The following is a 19,541-nucleotide window of genomic DNA, read 5'->3' on the forward strand; positions in this document are numbered from 1 at the left end:
CATCTTTGATGACTGGCGAGAACGTGGAGTTTCTAGGTAAACCGCAGCATCACTGAATATGTGAGCACTGTGTTTGGACTTTATGGGTATCTGAGAAACTTGCAGGATTAATAGCAGCGTTCTGCAAAATGGCTGGATAATTCAAAGCCCCACATGCGGGATAATTATACATTGTATCAGAAAGGCCCACCCTAAACCAGTTATTTTGTGGAAGGTCTTTTTGGATGCCAAGAAAGTGCATCCCCAAATCAGTGATGCTTAGATGATGAAGCTTTTTGATTTTCCTCTTCCTATCCAACTGGACAAATCTAAGGCAGACAGCAATTCCATAGGGAGCTGATGTGTCAGATTAGAGCAGAGGAGGTTTTAAAGTCATTTAAAAGTAAACGTATTAATGAAATGCTTGTAAGTGTGGTTGTGAGTAGATTCTGCTATGCTAAGTCTGAACAGGTGAACACTGGACTATCTTCCCCGAAAGCCGTCTCCACCATTATTATCTGCTTCCTGTCACTCATCTGCTTCTTCCACTCCCAACAGCTGGACCTGCTGGCGTGGTCCGCCCCTCCCTACCACCCCACGTTTTTTTTTTGTTTTTTTTTTTGCGCTACGCGAGCCTCTCACTGTTGGTAGCCTCCCCCGTTGCGGAGCACAGGCTCCGGATGCGCAGGCTCAGCGGCCATGGCTCACGGGCCCAGCCGCTCCGCGGCAGGTGGGATCTTCCCGGACCGGGGCACGAACCCGCGTCCCCTGCATCGGCAGGCGGACTCTCAACCACTGCGCCAGCAGGGAAGCCCCACCCCACATTTTTTGGCTGTTCTTCTTTTTTCTTTTTTTTTTTTTTTGATAAGTTGATTATAATTTCATGGATTATAAGCTGTATTGTTACATTTTTACACTGATATTTATTTATCTGTTCTTTTATGCGTTTAACAGCCTCCTTGTTTGCTCACCAAGCTGAGATCTTTGAACTGACTTAGAACCTGCATGCAGACAGCTCATAGAAACACCTTTAAAGAGCTTTCTGCTAACCACAAACTGGAACGTGGGTGGGACGGATGATGGTCTGGGAGTCTCTGCCTTCAGCCGGAACCTGGGAAATGTGGGGTGATTTTGCTGTACTGTGTACAGCTGGGCTGGGAAAGCAGGGAAGGGGAGGAAGGGAGTTCCAGACAGAAAGTAGAGCTCATCTACGTGTGACCTTAACTTGGTCCAAAATCGGGGAAAAGGATCTAGATCTGGGTGCAAATAAACAAGAAGAGAGCAGACAGGGAGCTAACTCAGAATGCCCATTTTCCCCCTTGAAGTGTTTATGCTGGGAGTCGAAGAGGTAAAAACAGGTGTGATATGACTTCACAGAACTTGAAAGAGCACCTAAACTTCATGTATTGATGGGTTTCTGCAGCGTCTTGTGGTGCTGAAGGTCTAGGAGTGTCTCAAGGCTGCCAGGAGAGCTGAAGGCTGCTCAAGACTGCCCTCTTCTGTTCAAAAACTCCTTCCCGGGTTTGGGCAATGGCTTTATACATGTGAGTGTGATAATGAAAAACTGGACCAACATAAATTGTCTAAAAACAAGGGGACATAAAAAGAAATTATGCAACCAGTATGTCATAGTTGTGAAGACTATTAGATAATTTATCCAGAAGAAAATACAGATATTAATAGCCGTCATCACTGGACATAGTCTTTATGGATGTTACTCCCAATTTTCTGTATTTTTAAATCTTCTGCAATTCATATAGATCACTGTTGGAATTGGTAAAAAGTAATTAAAAGCAAGTATTTCTGTTCTGAGGAAAACGTGAAGCAAAAAAAAAAAAGCCGTTCTAATGGCTTTTGTTTTATTTTTATTCTAGACTGCCAGTTGATGTTTTACCCTCCTAACTAACCTTTGCTAGTAGCGGAGGGGACCTATGTTACAGGTGAGGGCACTGAGAACAGAAACTTCAAGAGATGTGCCCCAAGGGCCCAGTGCTAGTAGGTGGTGCAGTTGAAATTTAAACACCAGTCTGTCTCTAGAACTTCTGGTCTTTAATCTTCTTCCTTTCTACCTGAATTCTGTCTCTTCTTTGAGGGGTAGGGGAAGAGTTTTTCTGTTATTTAATTCATTGGTAAAAATTTGTTTTATGGTATATAATGTGAGGCAAAGAGCCGCTAAAATCAGGTAGGGTGAATCGTTACCGTCTCCATTTTTGTTGTTCTCTATATTTTCATTAGTCATCTGCACTCGTTCATTCTTCTGATTGTTTAAAACAATAACTTCAAACTTAGAGGAAGTAACAAAAATAAAAATGGTACAGGGCACATCATGTACTCTTCACCTAGATTCACTTCTTAACATTTGCCTCATTTGTTTCATTATTTACTCTCTCGCTCTATGTTGGAAAACAAAACAAAATAAAAAACCAATATACAGGTTCCTGTTATGTCTTATGTAGGCATGAGATGTGGAGCTTTCTGAATCATCTGAGGAAAGGTTATGTACATCATGGTCCTTCACTCTTAAATGCTTCAGTGTGTGTTTCCTAAGAATAGAGATATTTCCTTTCATAATCATAGTACCGTTATCAATGTCAGATATTTACATTATCACAATACTTATTTTATAATCTACCATTCTTTTTTCCATCTTGTCAGTTATCTAATAAGGTCCTTCTTAGCATTCTCCCCTTGCACTGCAAGAGCCGTCCTCAGGTCAGGTATTACATCATAATCTGTTTAGCCTCTTAATCTGGAACATCTGTATAACCATTGTCTTTTAGATATTGGCATGTTCCAAGCATATAGTTCTTTTCCCATTTCTACCACATTCCTTATTTTGTGTTTGTTTTCTCCTAATTGAATTTAGGTTGTGCATTCTTAGCCGCAGATGACATTGTTTCCTTCTCAAGGTATTGTACACAATGTCCATCTGTCCCTCGTAGGTTGATGTTGAGCTGTTCGATTTCACCACCCTTTCGACTATTAGCCATGTAAGTATCCAGCCCAACTCCCCCTCTCCCCCATTTAGCGCCCATTGATTCTTTTTTATTTATTTATTTATTTACGGCCGAGTTGGGTCTTCGTGGCTACATGCGGACTTTCTCTAGTTGCGGCGAGTGGGGCTACTCTTCGTTGCAGTGCAGTGGCTTCTTTTGTTGCAGACCACAGGCTCTAGGGCTCGTGGGCTTCAGGAGTTGCGGCACGCGGGCTCAGTAGTTGTGGCGCACAGGCTTAGTTGCTCCGCGGCATGTTGCTCCACGGGATCTTCCTGGACCAGGGATTGAACCCGTGTCCCCTGCATTGGCAGGCGGATTCTTAACCACTGCACCACCAGGGAAGTCCAGCACCCATTGATTCTTGCTTTTATCCAGTCTTTACCTTGACAAAGTGACAAAATGATGGTCAGGTGATCTTACAACATTTTTAAAAATTTTTTTATTGAAGTAGAGTTGATGTACAATGTTATATAAGTTACAGGTGTACTCAGGTGATCTTTTGAATCATTATCTTTGAGTGGGCGTATAGGATATATGTGTTATTTCTTTTTTTAAAGCATGACTGTAACCATGAAAAAAACGCTTTTTACACTGAAATAGAATTTGAATTGCTGTCCACATCAGACATATAGCAATTTTTCTCTTAAGTGTAGGTGTTGACATGTCTAAATAATTTTCCTTGTCATAAGTGGCATTTACAAATTGTAAAGTTACAGTGTTTGGAGAATAAGAATTTTAATGCTTTGAGAGTACATGGAGTTTATTTTTCTTTTACCATTTTGTAAAACGTAGACTTTATTTCTTAGAGCAGTTTTAGGGTCACAGCAAGAAAGAGTGGAAAGTACAGTTCCTATACACTCCCTAACCCCACACATGCCTAGCCTCTCCCACTATCAGCGTCCCACACCAGAGCGGTACATTTGTTGCCATCCATGAGCCTACGCTGACATCGTTATCACTCAAAGTCGATAGTTTACATTGGTGTGGGTTCGTTTACATTGGTTCACTCTTGGTGGTGTACCTTCTGTGGGTTTGAACAAATGTATAATGACATGTATCTAGAGTATCATGCAGAGTATTTCACCGTCCTAAAAAGTCCTCCCTGCTCTGCCTGTGCATCCCTCCCACCTCCCTACCCCCGTAACACTGATCTTTTTATTGTCTCCACAGTTGTGCGTTTTCCAGAATGCCGTGGAGTTGCAATCGTACAGTATGTAGCCTTTTCAGTTCGGCTTCTTTCACTTAGCCCTATGCGCTTGTTAAGGCTCCTCCATGTCTTCGCGATTTGCTAGCTTGTCTTTAGTGCTGAATAATATTTTATTGCCTGGATATACCACCATAGTGTATTTATCCATTCACCTATGAAGATTGGTTGCTTCCGAGTTTTTGCAATTGTGAGTAAAGCTGCTATAAACATCCATGTGTGGGTTCTTGTGTGGACATGTTTTCAACTCATACCAAATGTGGGTATGAGTAAATACCAAGAATATTTAGGGAAAAACCAAGGAGCATAATTGCTGGATCAGATGGTAAGAGTGTGTTTGGTTTTGCAAGAAACTGCCCCACTGTCTTCCCAAGTGGCTATACCGTTTTGCATTTCCCACATACAACCATGTTTGAAGTCAGTTTATTCCCCTGTAAACCAGCTGGGGGGACCAGGTGACCTCTGCTTTCCAGCTCTAAGGCTCTATGATTGGAGATGATAGCTTCGTAATGGGAACCCAGTTCTTATTCTAATACTTAGGAAGTTAAAGTACCTACAAACAAACTCACCCAGGCACAGGTGCCTGCCATGCCCTGGGCCACTGATAGGCAATGCGGGTTTTGGATCAACTACTCGATGGAATGTTGTGCGGATAAGAGAGGCAGTACAGGAACGCTGCGGCAGTGAGGTTTGGCCGCCTTTGGCCAGGGAGGTTTGGTTGGTTTCCGGCATCTAGTGTGCTTCGCCTGGAAGAGGGGCCCCTGGGGGTGATGTTCAGGGCCTCCTGGCTTTCCCTTGCAGGCTGACGAGGAGGCTGAGCCCTCTGAGACGTGCGCGACTCTCCCAGGGGCGTCTCCATGCAGCGATGGGGCAGCCGGCAGAGGAAGGCTGGGGCCTCCGGGGCCTCTGTCGGATTGCCCCTGCCGGCCAGCGGCGCGCGCCAGGCCCTGGTGGAGTATCCTCTGCTGTGAGTAGCGTGCGCCCCCAGCGGCGGTTCGCCCCGGGGCCTGGCGGGCCGGATCGCCGGGAGCGCCCCCTGAAGTGTCAGTTAGATGGGTGTGTGGGTTTCCATCCTTCCTCCTTTCCCTTGCTTTCATCACCCTGCCGGCACAGGAGCGCGCAGGGTGGGTGGGGGGGGTGTTAGGGAGGGACACCACAGGACACCATGCCCAGGGCTGCAGAGCCACCCTCTGGGCTCCATACGGTTCGCTGAGGCCCGTGGAGCATGTGCCCGAACCCTGCGCTCTCCGAGCCAGCACCTCGCCCGGAAACTGAAAAACAGAACCGCAGCTCAAGGGAGGCCCTAGGCTGCACGTCGCTTCTTGCCAGAAAGAGGCACATCGGGAAGACAATGACCTAGAAGGAGGGGCGTGAGGATTGGGATAGAGATTGTGCGGGCTGGGGTCACCTGGGAAGGTCTTTGCCCGGCAGGCGGGCGAGGTAGAAAACGATACAGGCCTCGAAAAATCACAAGGATTTAGCCAAGACCAGAAAGTCGCCCCCCACCCCTCCCCAAGAGCCCAGAGACAGGCGAGCAAAATGGGGGATGCAGAACAGGACGGAGCAGGCCTTGCTACTCGGGCTGCAGCACGCCGAGCGCCTGGCCCAGTCATCGGAAACGAGGCTGGAAAAAAAGGATCTAAGTTTCACTACCTGCGGGTTCCCAGCTGAGTGGGTAGCCACGTGGTCGCACGTGGTTTGAGGCAGGTTACAGACCTCTAAAGTGCAAGTGTGCGATCAAAGTTGGCTTATTTTTATTGGAGTATAGTTGATTTACAATGTTGTGTTAGTTTCAGGTATACAGCAAAGTGAATCAGTTATACATATGCATATATCCGATAAAAAAAATTTTTTTTTAAGTTGGCTTATATGTTAGAATGTAATTTAGACAGCCTTGGCTGCCAGGTTAGTAGTGTAGAAGACACTCCCCTAGATGCTGGAACGCTTAGGGATGTTTGGTAGCTAGCTGCATGGTGTGATCCAAGGGGTATTTTAGGAAACAGGGCCTCTCTGTAAGGTCTGTACAGGTCTAGCTGGTACAGAAGGCAAGTGGAAATCAGGGCTGAGTTGGGTTTGTCCAGCCTTGTGCACAAAGCACAAAGGCGCCATCTGGGCCCGCGGGGGCCTTGCCCAGTCTGGAAGATTGTTCTGACAATAGTAGCTCCTAGGATTACTTAGGTAAAAAGAGACTGCAGACCAGTTGACCAGTTAGGATTTTAAATTTTCCTGTGATCTTAAATACTTTTCTTTTTTAATGGGTTCAGCCGTATAACACTCTAAAGAGAACATCTGGATATTGCTAAGCTATAAGGAACCACCAGTAGTTGTTTTGTGATACCGGTTAGCAGCTGTTCAGCTTTGTGTCCCGAGCTTTGACTGTAAACATTCCAGTCATCCCAGAGTTTTATAAAAGGTGTTTCAAATTGAAACACAGATTTAGGAGCCTGGAGGGGAAATGGGGGAAATGGTGTGTTACACCTACTTTCTCCTACTATGTTAGCAAAATGTCTCTGCATTTTCTAATGGTTTCTAGAGAGGTTAGTTAATGAGTGTTTTTACCTCCTGCTTGCTGGCAGGAAATTTAATTTTTATATGTGTGCATTACTAGTAAATTTATAGTAGAATAGAGTTTACTTTTGGGCTTTGACTTTTTCCTCTAGTGTATTTCCAATGATATCATCCATCTTTAAAAAAAAGAAGGTCACATCTCTTGTGTTGCATTAGAAGTGTTTGCAGAAAGTTCTCTGAAGAGTATGCTTTTATAATTGGGAAAATTTGTAAAGTAGTTCATCGAAATGCACTTAACTTCAAGAAACCCTTAGACTTAACTGTATAAACTGGATTATAATAGGAACAAATGGAAACTTACAGCATATTTTTTTCACACACACTGTATTTTATTTTTACAAGAGATAAATAAACAGCATATTCTTATTTCAGAAGATTATACATACTTTTAAATAAATAATGGGGAGAGAGTGTTCCCAGAAGGAAAGGAATGTCAGGGTTGGATACTCTGAACAGTCTATCACATATGTCTGAATTTTTCTTTCTCTTGGGATATTTGCCTCAGTATTTAATGTGGGTTGTAATTTTTCCTTTATTTTTTAAAAATAAATTTATTTAGTTTTGGCTGCGTTGGGTCTTTTTTTAAAATTAATTAATTTAATTTTGGCTGCATTGGGTCTTCGTTGCTGGGCAGGGGCTTTCTCTTGTTGTGGCGAGCGGGGCTACTCTTCTTTGCAGTGCGCGGGCTTCTCATTGCAGTGGCTTTTCATGTGGCGGAGCACGGGCTCTAGCCGCGCAGGTTTCAGTAGTTGTGGCACGCAGGCTCAGTAGTTGTGGTGCAAGGGCTTAGTTGCTCCGCGGCATGTGGGGTCTTCCGGGACCAGGGATCGAACCCATGTCCCCTGCATTGGTAGGCGGATTCTTAACCACTGCACCACCAGGGAAGTCCTCCTTTATTGTTTATAAAGTCTAAAGTTGGTCACAAATGTGTATTTCAAAGTGATTTTTTTTTATCACCTGGGGAGCTTTTCCCCCCAAATTTATTTATGAAAAATTTTAAGATATGAAAAAGTTGAAAGAAAAGTGAATATTAGACATGTATATTTATCTAGATTGTATAATTAATGTTTTACCATAATTGCCTTCTCACATATCTCTTCAACTATCCATCCTTGTATCTGTTCATGAGTCCGTCTTACTTCTCTTTTATGCATTTCAAAGTAAGCTGCAGGCATCAGTATGCTTCACCGCTAAACACTTCACCATGCATGTTACTAACTAGAGTTCAGTGTTTGGTTCTCAAATTGATTTTTTTAAAAAAGGAAAGGAAAAATTTCCCTTTAAGAAGCATACTTGAAAGTAATCAAGTTGGTTTTTCTTCAAACCTTCTTTATCTAAAATGTTCAGTTTGGGGGGCTTCCCTGGTGGCGCAGTGGTTAAGAATCTGCCTGCCAGTGTGGGAGACGTAGGTTCTAACCTTAGTCTGGGAAGAGCCCACATGCCGCGGAGCAACTAAAGCCTGTGCACCACAACTACTCAGCCTGCGCTCTAGAGTCGGCAAGCCACAACTACTGAAGCCCGTGTGCCACAACTACTGAATCCCATGCTCCTAGAGCCTGTGCTCCGCAACAAGAGAAGCCACTGCAATGAGAAGCCCGTGTACTGCGACGAAGAGTAGCCCCCACTCACCGCAACTAGAGAAAGGCCATGGGCAGCAACGAAGACCCAACGCAGCCAAAAATAAATAAATTAATAAATGAATTTTTTAAAAAAATGTTCAGTTTGGGGAGTTCCCTGGTTGCCTAGTGGTTAGGAGTCCGAGCTTTCACTGGCGTGGCCTGGGTTCAATCCCTGGTCGGGGAACTGAGATCCCGCAAGCCTTGTGGCGAGGCCAAAAAAGTATATAAATGTTCAGTTCGGTTTTATTATTATTATTTTTTAATGCTACCTTAGATGCTGATATCAGTTAGAAAAAAATGAAAATTGGCTGAAACTCCCAAAACTCTTACAGAGACAGCTACGCACTGTCACCAAAGCCGAGGCCCCGCCCAGCCCTGTAAGTACGTGGGTAGCGTTAGAGCGCCTCCTCAGTATCCTTCCTTCCTCTCTGCAGAAAAGGAGGTCCAGATGGTCACAGGTTTTATCTGTGATTATCCATAAATCTGGTAACGTTAGAAAAGAAAAAGGAAGGGGCAAAGGACTTTAGGTTGATTTCTAGCACAGTACAAGGCATGTTCAAACAGGGCTCTGCACGCGGGCTCTGGTCTTCACTTGGGTGGTACTTTGGACAGCTTTTCAGTGAACTTTCTAGGCTTCGCTTTCAAAATGAAACCCAATAAATAGTAAAATGGAAATTTGTAGACATAGGTTTGTAATATTTCACATAAAGTATAAAATTATTTTCTTGGAGGAATTTATGGATTTGGATATGCACATGGTTTCTGTATTTCCACATTGTTCTGTATTTCAAATACTTATTGCCACGTTCTAAGCACTGGTATTGGAACTGGTTATAATTATTAAGCTTCATTTTGTGCAGCAGGCATTAAGTATGTTGTTCCAACATTATTGGGACCTTTTTGTGCGTCAGTTTTAATTGACCTTTTTGTTTATTACAGAAAGCAATACTAAATAGAAAATGAAAAAATTCAGATAAGCAAAACTAAACTATATCACAGTCCCATCCTCCAGAAGTCGTATGTGAGGGGTGTGTGTGTGAGAGAGAGAGAGAGAGAGAGAGAGAGAGAGACAGTGATGCTCTGCATTTTCAAGGCTGAACGGCTGTTTGCTGGAGCCTAGAGAGAGAGGGAGAGAGAGAGAGAGTTTTTAAACCAAAATGAGGTCATAGTACATACACTGTTTGGTAACCTGCTTTTCTTCAGTCAAAATTTCTACCCTTTCATTTTGGTAAGAATTCATCTCCTCTAATCTGACATCGAGTATCCCAAGTAGACCCAAAAATGTCATTAAGCTGCCTTGCCCTAACAAATACCAACCCAGGACCGTGCCTGGTGTCTCTGGTTGTTATGTTTCTTAAATTTTTAAATTTAGCACAGAATCCCACCCTTTATTAAATAACATTGACTTGATTCTTTAACCCCCAAGTTTTAAAATTCAAACCTAAATTATAAAACAGAAACTAACACACCATTGTAAAGCAATTATACTGCAATAAACATGTTAAAAAAAAACACACAAAAAATTCAAACCCGGGCTTCCCTGGTGGCGCAGTGGTTGAGAGTCCGCCTGCTGATGCAGGGGACACAGGTTCGTGCCCCGGTCTGGTAAGATCCCACATGCCGCGGAGCGGCTGGGCCCATGAGCCGTGGCCACTGAGCCTGCACGTCTGGAGCCTGTGCTCCGCAACGGGAGAGGCCCGCATACCGCAAAAAAAAACAGAAAAAAATTCAAACCTAAAGAAAAATACAGTGAACACCCATATACACTTGACTTTATTCACCATTCACTGATACTTTACCACATTTTCTTTCTCCTCTAGCCGTACCCCGTCATTCTCTCCCCTTAAACTTTTTGAAAGTTACTTGCAGACAATCCATTTGTATTTATGTTTGATTTTTGTCCTTTGCGACATTTATATTTCAGGCCAGGCTTCCATGTGGGCTGTTGTCTGACTGTTTCCACACGATTCAATTCTGTTAAACATTTTTGTCAGGAGTACTGTGTAGCTGACTTATTGGCCTTCTCAGTGCCTCACATCATGAAGCATGATGACAGTTTTGTCCCATTATTGGAGATGTTAATTCTGATCGCTTGGTTAAGGTGGTGCCTGGCAGGTTTCTGCATTATAAAGGGAGTTGTTGCTTTTGAAACGAAGTAATCTGTGTGTTGATACTCTAAAACTGTAAGTGTGCTGGAAACCTTTCATCCCAAAGTTTTAGCATCTCTTGATTCTTGACTGAATGAGTTATTAGAATGGTGTTATTAGTAAACGTGGTTTTTCTAAGTCTACTGATGAACAGCCAACTAGGCTTTACCAAATAAGGCAACCGCTTAAGCTACAGCCAATTTCCTTGCTTTGCTTCCAAGTCTCATCTATTAAAAACTTTCCCCCTAATTCCTGTCTTTTTAAAATGTGTTTCTGAATAGCTGATTTTAATAGTGATATGACTAGTTCCAAATGCCTTCAGTCAGGCCCACATTCAAAAGAGTAACCTCACTGGCCATGAAACAGTGTTGCATTTATTTTATATAATGAGAAATTATTTTTATTTTTCTAAGCAATTGAAAAAGTTCAGTTCAGTTGACCCTACAGTTGAAGCGAATTAAAACATGGCTTTCTCCTCTCCAAATTAACTGCAAGCGAAAATCCACTTATATTATTTCCTTTAAGTTAATTGTTTGATGAATGATACAAATACGTGTTTAGAGACAGTGATGCTCTGCGTTTTCAAGGCTGAACGGCTGTTTGCTGTGGCCTAGGAAGAGCCTGGACAACTGTCTATAAAAGAACCGTTTTTCTTAACTCTCGTCCTTAATAAATATGAATCTTGATGTGGTAGAATTCTAAATTCTAAAGAAATAGCCCTACGGATCAAAGTGCAAGTTATATCTAAATTCATTGATTGGCGTTTTCTCATAAGGAAGTATCCCCTACTCCTCACTTAATTTTTTGGTATCACTCTTTTATAATTGAAGTATAGTCGATTTACAATGTTGTATTTGTAGTGTCACTCTTGGTTCATAGATTCTATTTTTAGTCAATGTATTATAACCTATCATTGTTATTTTTTTACGCTTCAATGTTTGGCCAGCAGGAGCCCTTTCAAGCTGGCTCCTGTGTCCTTTGGATATGCCCCCCCACACACACACACAAGCTTTTGAGCACCCCCTTTTGTCGCAATAAAATGTTCCTTGTACTTTCCCTGACCTAGTCCAGAATTTCCCCAAGGAGCTCTGGTCGCCTTTGGGGACTTGTTGAAGAGGCCAGGTAGTTATCACATAGAATGCCCCTCCTTTAGATTTGTCTAGGTATTTATTTAGCTTAGTTTCTCTAACCCTATATTTCCTATAAAGTGGAAGTCATCTTTAAAGCTTGATGGATTCTAGATCCTAGGTGTGATGTGTGATTCCATTTTGCATACGCCGTCTGGTTGACCTACCCTTAGTGATGTTGTGGCCACTTACCTATAACTAATTTTTTGCCTAATCTATTGAGATTTACAGATACTGGTAAGACCGTTACCCGATCTTGGAACTGCCTGATGTTAAAGAAAGTATTCATTGGCCGTGTTTTTTAAATATTTAATTTTCTTGAATTGTAATCATTTTCAATCTTTTTCTTCCCCACCCCCACCCCCTCTTTTTTTTTTTTTTCTGTTAATAGTTGGACAGAGAGAGTCTGAAGATGTGACTGAAAGGGACTCAGACAAAGACATGGCTGCTAACTCAGCGGCGGTTCAAGACATCACGAAGGAGGGGCAGGAGGAAATGCCTGAGATGACGGAACAGATCCCTGGCTCAGAAAGCAGTGTAGACGAGCTGATGCAACCCGCTGAGCCCCAGGCTAACGACGTAGGATTTAAGAAGGTGTTTAAGTTTGTCGGCTTCAAATTCACTGTGAGAAAGGATAAGACAGAGAAGTCTGACACTGTGCAGCTTCTCACCGTCAAAAAGGATGAAGGCGGAGGGCCAGGGGGGTCCGACGAGGCTGGTGACCGCCTGGAGCCCAGCCGGGAGACGGGGGACGCGACACCCACAGACACTGAACTCAAACAGTCCACAGAGAAGCCTGAAGAGACGCCCAGACACGAGCTGAGCCGCCCGGAAGTCTCCCTTCAGGCGGAGTCCGGTCCACCAGCCGAGGAAGGCAAAGATGAAGGAGAAGAAAAACAAGAGAAAGAACCCGCCAGATCTCCAGATTCCCCGACTAGTCCAGTGGCCAGCGAAACCGCATCGCCCTTCAAAAAATTCTTCACTCAAGGTTGGGCCGGCTGGCGAAAAAAGACCAGTTTCAGGAAGCCCCGGGAGGATGAGCTGGAGGCTTCAGAGAAGAAAAAGGAACAAGAGGCAGAAAAGGCAGACACAGAAGAAAACGAGAAGACGGAAGATCTCTCCGAGCAGCCGTCCTCACAGGAGGCCCGCGAGAGCACCCAGGATGCCAGGCTGTCGGCCGAGTATGAAAAGGTGGAGCTGCCCCCCGAAGACCAAGGGCAAGCACCTCCCGAAGAGAAACCCGCCCCGTTAGCAACAGAAGTGTTCGATGAAAAAGTAGAGATTGTCGCGGAGGTCCACGTCAGCACTGCAGAGAAGGGCACGGAGGCGCAGAAAGCCGAGGTAGAAGAGGCAGTAGAGCCCTCGCCACCTGAGCGATCGCTTGAAACGGACGCCGACCTTCCGGACGCCGAGCCCCCGGAGGCGCTGCTGAAGATGCAGGAAGAGGCGGGCGCCCCCAGCGGGGACCACGCCCAGCCGGAGCTCTGCGCAGCCGCGAAAGCGCCTCCCACGCCCCCTGAGGGCGTCGCGGGGGAGGTGGAAGTGCCGTCCTCGCAGGAGAGAACTAAGGTGCAGGGAAGCCCTTTAAAGAAACTGTTCACTAGCAGCGGCTTAAAAAAGCTCTCTGGAAAGAAACAGAAAGGGAAAAGAGGAGGAGATGAGGAGTCCGGGGAGCAGCATCCAGCCTCAGCGGATTCTCCCGACAGCCCAGACGAACCCAAGGGTGAGAGCTCGGCCTCGTCCCCCGAAGAGCCCGAGGAGATCACGTGCCTGGAGAAAGGTGTGGCCGAGGCCCCCCAGGACGGGGAGACGGAGGAAGGGACCACTTCCGACGGAGAGAAGAAGAGGGAAGGTGTTACCCCCTGGGCATCTTTCAAAAAGATGGTGACACCCAAGAAACGCGTGAGAAGGCTCTCTGAAAGTGACAAGGAGGACGAAGTGGACAAGGTTAAGAGCGCCACTCTGTCCTCCACGGAGAGCACCACCTCTGAAATGCAGGAGGAGGGGAAAGGAAACGGAGAGGAGCAGAAGCCGGAAGAGCCAAAGCGCAAGGTTGACACCTCTGTGTCCTGGGAAGCTCTGATTTGTGTGGGGTCATCCAAGAAAAGAGCAAGGAAAGCATCCTCTTCTGACGACGAAGGGGGACCAAAACCCCCGGGAGGAGACAGCCAAAAACCAGAGGAAGCAGGGAGAGACAGGGAGTCGGGCCCAGACGCGCCCCCTGCCGGCTCCCAAGACCACGACCAACCCCCAGGAAGTTCCTCACCCGAGCAGGCCGGCAGCCCCTCCGAAGGGGAGGGGGTCTCCACCTGGGAGTCATTTAAAAGATTAGTCACCTCAAGAAAAAAACCGAAGTCAAAAGTGGAAGAGAAAAACGAAGACTTGGTAGCTGGGTCCAGCCTAGAATATTCAGCCTCAGATGCTGAGCTGGGGAAAGAAGAGTCTTGGGTTTCAATCAGGAAGTTTATTCCTGGGCGAAGGAAGAAAAGGCTGGATGGGAAACAAGAACAAGCGGCGATGGAAGATACGGGGCCAACGGAGGTCAACGAGGACGATTCAGACGTCCCAGCCGTGGTGCCTCTGTCCGAGTACGATGCGGTGGAAAGGGAGAAAACAGAAGCACAGCAGGCTCCGAAGAGCGAGGAGGGCCCCGAGCAGAAGGTGGCTGTCGACGTGTCGGAGGAGCTCAGTAAGAGTCTGGTTCACACCGTGACTGTGGCTGTCATGGACGGGACAAGGGCCGTTACTAGCATTGAAGAAAGGGCACCTTCCTGGATCTCTGCTTCGGTGACAGAACCTCTTGAACAAGCAGAAGACGAAGACAAGCCACCATCTGGGGAGGTGTTTGAAAAAGAAGTCGTTGCAGAGGAAATCCCCGTCGATACCAAAACGCTGCCAGAGAGCCAGGAGGCCGCTGATGACATAGTCGCCAGCAAGGTGGAATTGACCCCTGAAGCTCTGACGGCCGCAGAAACCACAGAGGCGTTGTGTGCTGAAGAAGCCACAGAAGCCTCTGGTGCTGAAGAGACCACCGACATGGTTTCGGCTGTTTCCCAGTTAACCGACTTTCCAGATACCACCGAGGAAGCAACACCGGTTCAGGAGGTGGAGGGCAGCATGCCCGACATGGAAGCCCAGGCGAAGAGGACCCGAGAGGTGCTGCAGGCCGTTGCAGAAAAAGTTAAACAGGAATCACAGCTGCCTGACGCCAGAGGGCTAGACGACACCATCCAGACAACCCAGAAAGGACAAGCGAAAATACTGGAGCAGGTGGAGGAAGCAGAAGAGGATTCTCATGCACTCGATCAGAAGGAAGCAATGGATGGAGCACCCAGAGTACGTGTACAAGAAACGAAAACTGAGACTCTGACACAGGGGACCGCCATGGTACAGGCCACCCCGGAAAGCTTGGAAGAAATTCCTCCAGGCACAGAGAGTGCAGAGGCCAGGGAGCTTACAAGCACTTGTCCAGCTGAAACCGTGACTGCGGTAAAACCAGAGACTGTCCCAGAAGAGGCTGTTGCTCCTGACTCAAATGAAACCCTCACAGACAGTGAGACCAATGGAAGCACCCCAGTAGCAGATTTTGAAGCTACAAATGTAAGCCAGCAGACCACGATCATGGAAATCGATGAAGATGGTGAAGTTCCATCCGGTACCCAATACCAGGTCACAGAAGGTGAGGCACTTCCTGAACTGAAAGAGATGCCTCCAGAACCTTCCAATTTTCAATCCCAGGAAGAAAAGCGTTCAAAAATGGAAGAGGTTCTAGAACGTACAGATAAAGAGGTAACAGTGGAAACTGTACCCATCCTTTCAAAGACTGAGGTGATTCAAGAGGCTGGCCGATGTGCTGATGAGGAAGCCAAAGAGGAACCATCTGTCGAAGGACTTGTGGTGTCCGCTGACACAGAAACAACCGAGAAAAAGATAACTGAAGTTGCCCTTGAGGATGAAGTTACGAAAAAAGCTGAGTTTCAAAAGAATGATGATCTCAAACTCCAGAGACCTGCTAAGTCTCTTCCAACCCCAGTGGAGAGAGAGAGGGTAGTTCAAGTGGAAAGGGACAAAACGGAATTAGAGCCAACTCAAGTAAATGAAGAGAAACTTGAGTGCAAACCAGCTGTTACCACATGTGAAGAGCTCAGTAAGCAACTGGTTCAGGCAGTGAATGTAACCGTCATAGACGGGGAAAAGGAAGTCATCAGTTTTGAAGGAAGTTCTCTGCCCGTTCACGAGGAAGAGGCATGCACAGAAATTCAAGTTCAGAGCTCTGAGGCACCATTAGCTCTAACAGCTGCAGCAGTGGGGGAGAAGGTCTTAGGAGAAGCTATCAAGATTTTAGAAACAGCGGAAACTTTGGAATCTGCAGAGGCACGTTTAGTACCGGAAGAAAAGTCCTCAGAAAAAGACGAAGGCTCTCCTGCTCAGCCAGGGGAAGACGCGGTGCACACAGGGACTGAGTCTCAGGCCAAACCAATCCCGGTAATAGTATCTGTTATGCCTGAAAAAGGCATCAGCGCAGACCTGGAAGGAGATAAAACCACATCACAGAAATGGGAGTCAGATGGAGACGGTGAGCAGGCTGGTTGTCAGGAAGGTGGTGTAAGCAAAACAAGAGAGGAAGATTTAAAGGCTGAAGATGAGATTTTGAAACTTGAGACAGAGAGCTGCAAGCTTGTACAAAACGTAATTCAGACAGTTGTTGACCAGTTGGGGAGTACAGAAGAAACGGCCTCTGCTTTCCAGACCCAGGCTCAACTGACGGAAGCGGACAGCCAGGAAGCTGGGCAGAAAATCGAGAAAGAAGAAAGCAAACTTCAGCCCTGCACGTTGGGTGAAACACAAACCGTCGAAGCCAAAGAGGAGTCCCCGCTAAGTGCCGGGGAACACGCACATCCAGATGTTTCCGGAGATGTGAATGAAGCTTTAGAGAAGATGGCGGCCACTAGGGTAGAAAGTTCCCCGGTAGATGGCCAGCAGCTTGAAGAGGTAGCTTCCCCATCCAAGGAAAAGAGAGAAGCCCCTGAAACAAAGTCTGTGCCAGAAGACGACGGTGGTGCCGGGTTTGGAGAAAGAACAGAGAAGTCACCGTTTGAATCCCGAGAAGATGAAAAAGGTGATGCTGCTGTTGACCCCGGGAACCAAACCTCAGCCCCGGAAGATGCTGAGGCATCAGGAGGCTCGACCAAAGAGCCTCCAGATACAATTGGACCCAAACTGAAAGAGAAGGGAGATGGCCAGGAAGTAGAATTTCAGGAAGAAAAAGTGCAGAGCGAGTCAGAAAAAGAGATCAAAACACAAACACAGGAGGAGACACAGGACCAAGAGAGAGCACCGGCAAAACCCGAGCCCACAGAATCCTAAAATGTCACGTAAGTAACTTCCTTTCCTTTAAAAGTAATTTTGCCCTCTTTTCTGTCATCTGGTGGCAGATTTGTTGAGGGAAGCAGGAATTCAAATAATTAGGATTTTATGCAGAACCTACATCTGGGGAAATAACCATCAACCAGACTAGGAGATCCAGGTTAGTTTCCCTTTTTAAAAATTTATTTATTTATTTATTTATTTATTTATTGGCTGCATTGGGTTTCGTTGCTGCGCGTGGGATTTCCCTAGTTGCGGCGAATGGGGCTACTCTTCGTCGCGGTGCGCGGGCTTCTCTTGTTGCGGAGCACAGGCTCTAGGCGTGCGGGCTTCACGCGGGCTCAGTAGTTGCGGCTCGTGGGCTCCAGAGCGCAGGCTCAGTAGTCATGGTGCACGGGCTTAGTTGCTCCATGGCATGTGGGATCTTCCTGGACCAGGGCTCGAACCCATGTCTGCTGCATTGGCAGGCAGATTCTTAACCACTGCACCACCAGGGAAGCCCCCAGGGTTAGCTTCCTTTTTGTCATTGACATGCTCTTCAGTCTTACTGGTGTCCTGAAAGTAATGACTTCGTTTTACCCCCAGTGTGACTGTGTGTGTGTTTGGCTCAAAGACATAAGAAATACGTTGTGCTCACAGCTGCTTTGTTGCATTTTTTTTAATAACTAGAAGTCCAAAGTAGGTTTATAAAGTAGTGCTTGAAATTTATAGTTTATAGCTCACTGGGAAAAAATTGGATTTCTTCCCGCAGTAGTAAGAAGCATTTAAAAAAATTTCCAGTGCATGTGAGATCCTGCCTACTGGTGTTCAAGTAGCAAAGGATGCTGTATTATGGACCTTCACCATCTTTCTTTCTCACACAGTTAAACCGTGGTTCTCACTAGGGCTCCCATTGGCTGCAACTCACTTTCACAGCTCTTCTGTTGTTGAATAAATGAGGGAGGTGAAGGATATGTTATTTACTTTTGATTCTGGCTTCCTCCTACAGTTACTGTTGTGTATTTGCAAGACCGGAATGTGAAGACGAGTGGGAGAAGAAAACGAATGCTGCTGACGAGACCAATCTTACAGAACTTTGGGAACGGAAGAACAGACACATCAACTGCTCTCATTTCTAGAGAACCCCTGACAATCCTGAGGCTTCATCGGGAGCTGTAGCCAGATAACATTTCTTCCTTTCAAGACCACCCTGATATTTTCCCTCGGTACCATATAATGTTTCTGATTCAAGGTCCTTAATTCTTAGCCCGGAACTGGAGTTGGCAATACCTAGTTCTGCTTCTCAAACTGGAGTATCATTCTTTATGTATTTATATGTATGTTTTAAGTAATGCTCCTGTATCTATTGTATATTTTTTTTCTTAATGTTTAAGGAAATTACAGTATAGTGCATTCCTTCTGTATCACACAATATACGACGGGGCATGCAACCATGGTGAAGTCTCAGGAAGCTGTCTGCCTCAGTTACAACCTTTGAAAACAGAGCTTCCTAGAAATAACATTCCTGATCAGAAGCTACACTTCTTGTTTTAAAATTCACTAAGAATTAGGTCCTTTCAGAGTGTTTAGTATCACTCTGCAATTGGTCACTTTCCTATTATGCACAGTGCACTAAAAATAGAAAGTGCTTTTTGGAGGGAAACATACAGAATGTTCCACTGTTACTGGGAAATTTTTCTTTCTATCCCCCAGTGGAGGTTGGAAGGAAGTTTTCTTCAGTAGCAGATTAATTTAAAGTCTTCTCCGCTAATTGTTATACGGTTGTTACGGACAGATGAGTGTGCTTAATTTTGAGGCAAAGTAGTGAAATGTTTTTCATGTTATCAAGAAACAAATCGACTGGTTTTGAGGCAGAATAGTGAAATGTTTTTCATGTTATCAAGAAAAAAAACGACTGGTTTTGAGTCTACCTTCTATGCTGGACCACATCCACACACAGCACGAAATAAGTCAGGTTCTTTACAGATGGTATTTTGATAGATGCTGGATTGTGTCCGTGCCATACTTGTGCCCACTCTTTTAAGAACAATGTAGCATTGTCATTTGGATAAATTGTGATTTGACAACTGATTTCAATAAAACATTTGCTTCACTTAGATTTGTTGGATTTATTAGATAATAGGAAGCCTGGGACATATGTTTACTGCATTCTAAAAGCAGAGAAGCTAGAAGTTTCTAACGTAGTCACTACACGCTGTCACCACTTTACACCAGTTTGAGTTGGGGATCAGAGGAAGTCAAAGGCAGAGGGGGATCCGCTGGAATAAACCAGGAGCGTTTTAGATTGACGGTACTGAAACAATGCTACCATCTGGTGGTGCCTTCCTGAAAAAGTCAGTTTTCTTTGTTATATCTGTTCATGACAAATGTCTCTAGAATGACATTTTAAGAAGGCTTAGTGGTAAAAATGCCTTACCTAACAGGTGATCTTGGAAAAAAATTTTTAAGTGTCAAAATGATTTCTGATTCACGTTAACACCTAAAGGATTCTGTCAGACAGGTGCCACACAAAGGACAGTCCCCCATCTACCTGA

General features: G+C 45.3%; 1 protein-coding gene across 4 annotated transcripts in view; it reads left to right on the forward strand.

The window, feature by feature from the left end:
- The window catches only part of AKAP12 (A-kinase anchoring protein 12), a 99,571-nt gene extending 80,468 nt beyond the window's left edge, over positions 1-19,103 (forward strand). For 2 of the 4 annotated variants that reach the window (XM_033867844.2, XM_033867846.2), the window contains 2 exons: positions 12,032-17,015; positions 17,996-19,103. In XM_033867844.2, the coding sequence (XP_033723735.1) occupies positions 12,032-17,007 (4,976 nt within the window). In that variant the 3' untranslated portion in view covers positions 17,008-17,015; positions 17,996-19,103. Of the gene's footprint in view, positions 1-2,921; positions 2,970-4,145; positions 4,186-12,031; positions 17,016-17,995 lie in introns of all 4 variants that reach the window. The other 2 variants (XM_073789740.1, XM_073789741.1) reach the window with 2 other exon arrangements.
- Positions 19,104-19,541: the final 438 nt, after the last annotated feature.

This window comes from Tursiops truncatus, chromosome 12 (assembly GCF_011762595.2).
Source record: "Tursiops truncatus isolate mTurTru1 chromosome 12, mTurTru1.mat.Y, whole genome shotgun sequence".
Taxonomy (NCBI): domain Eukaryota; kingdom Metazoa; phylum Chordata; class Mammalia; order Artiodactyla; family Delphinidae; genus Tursiops; species Tursiops truncatus.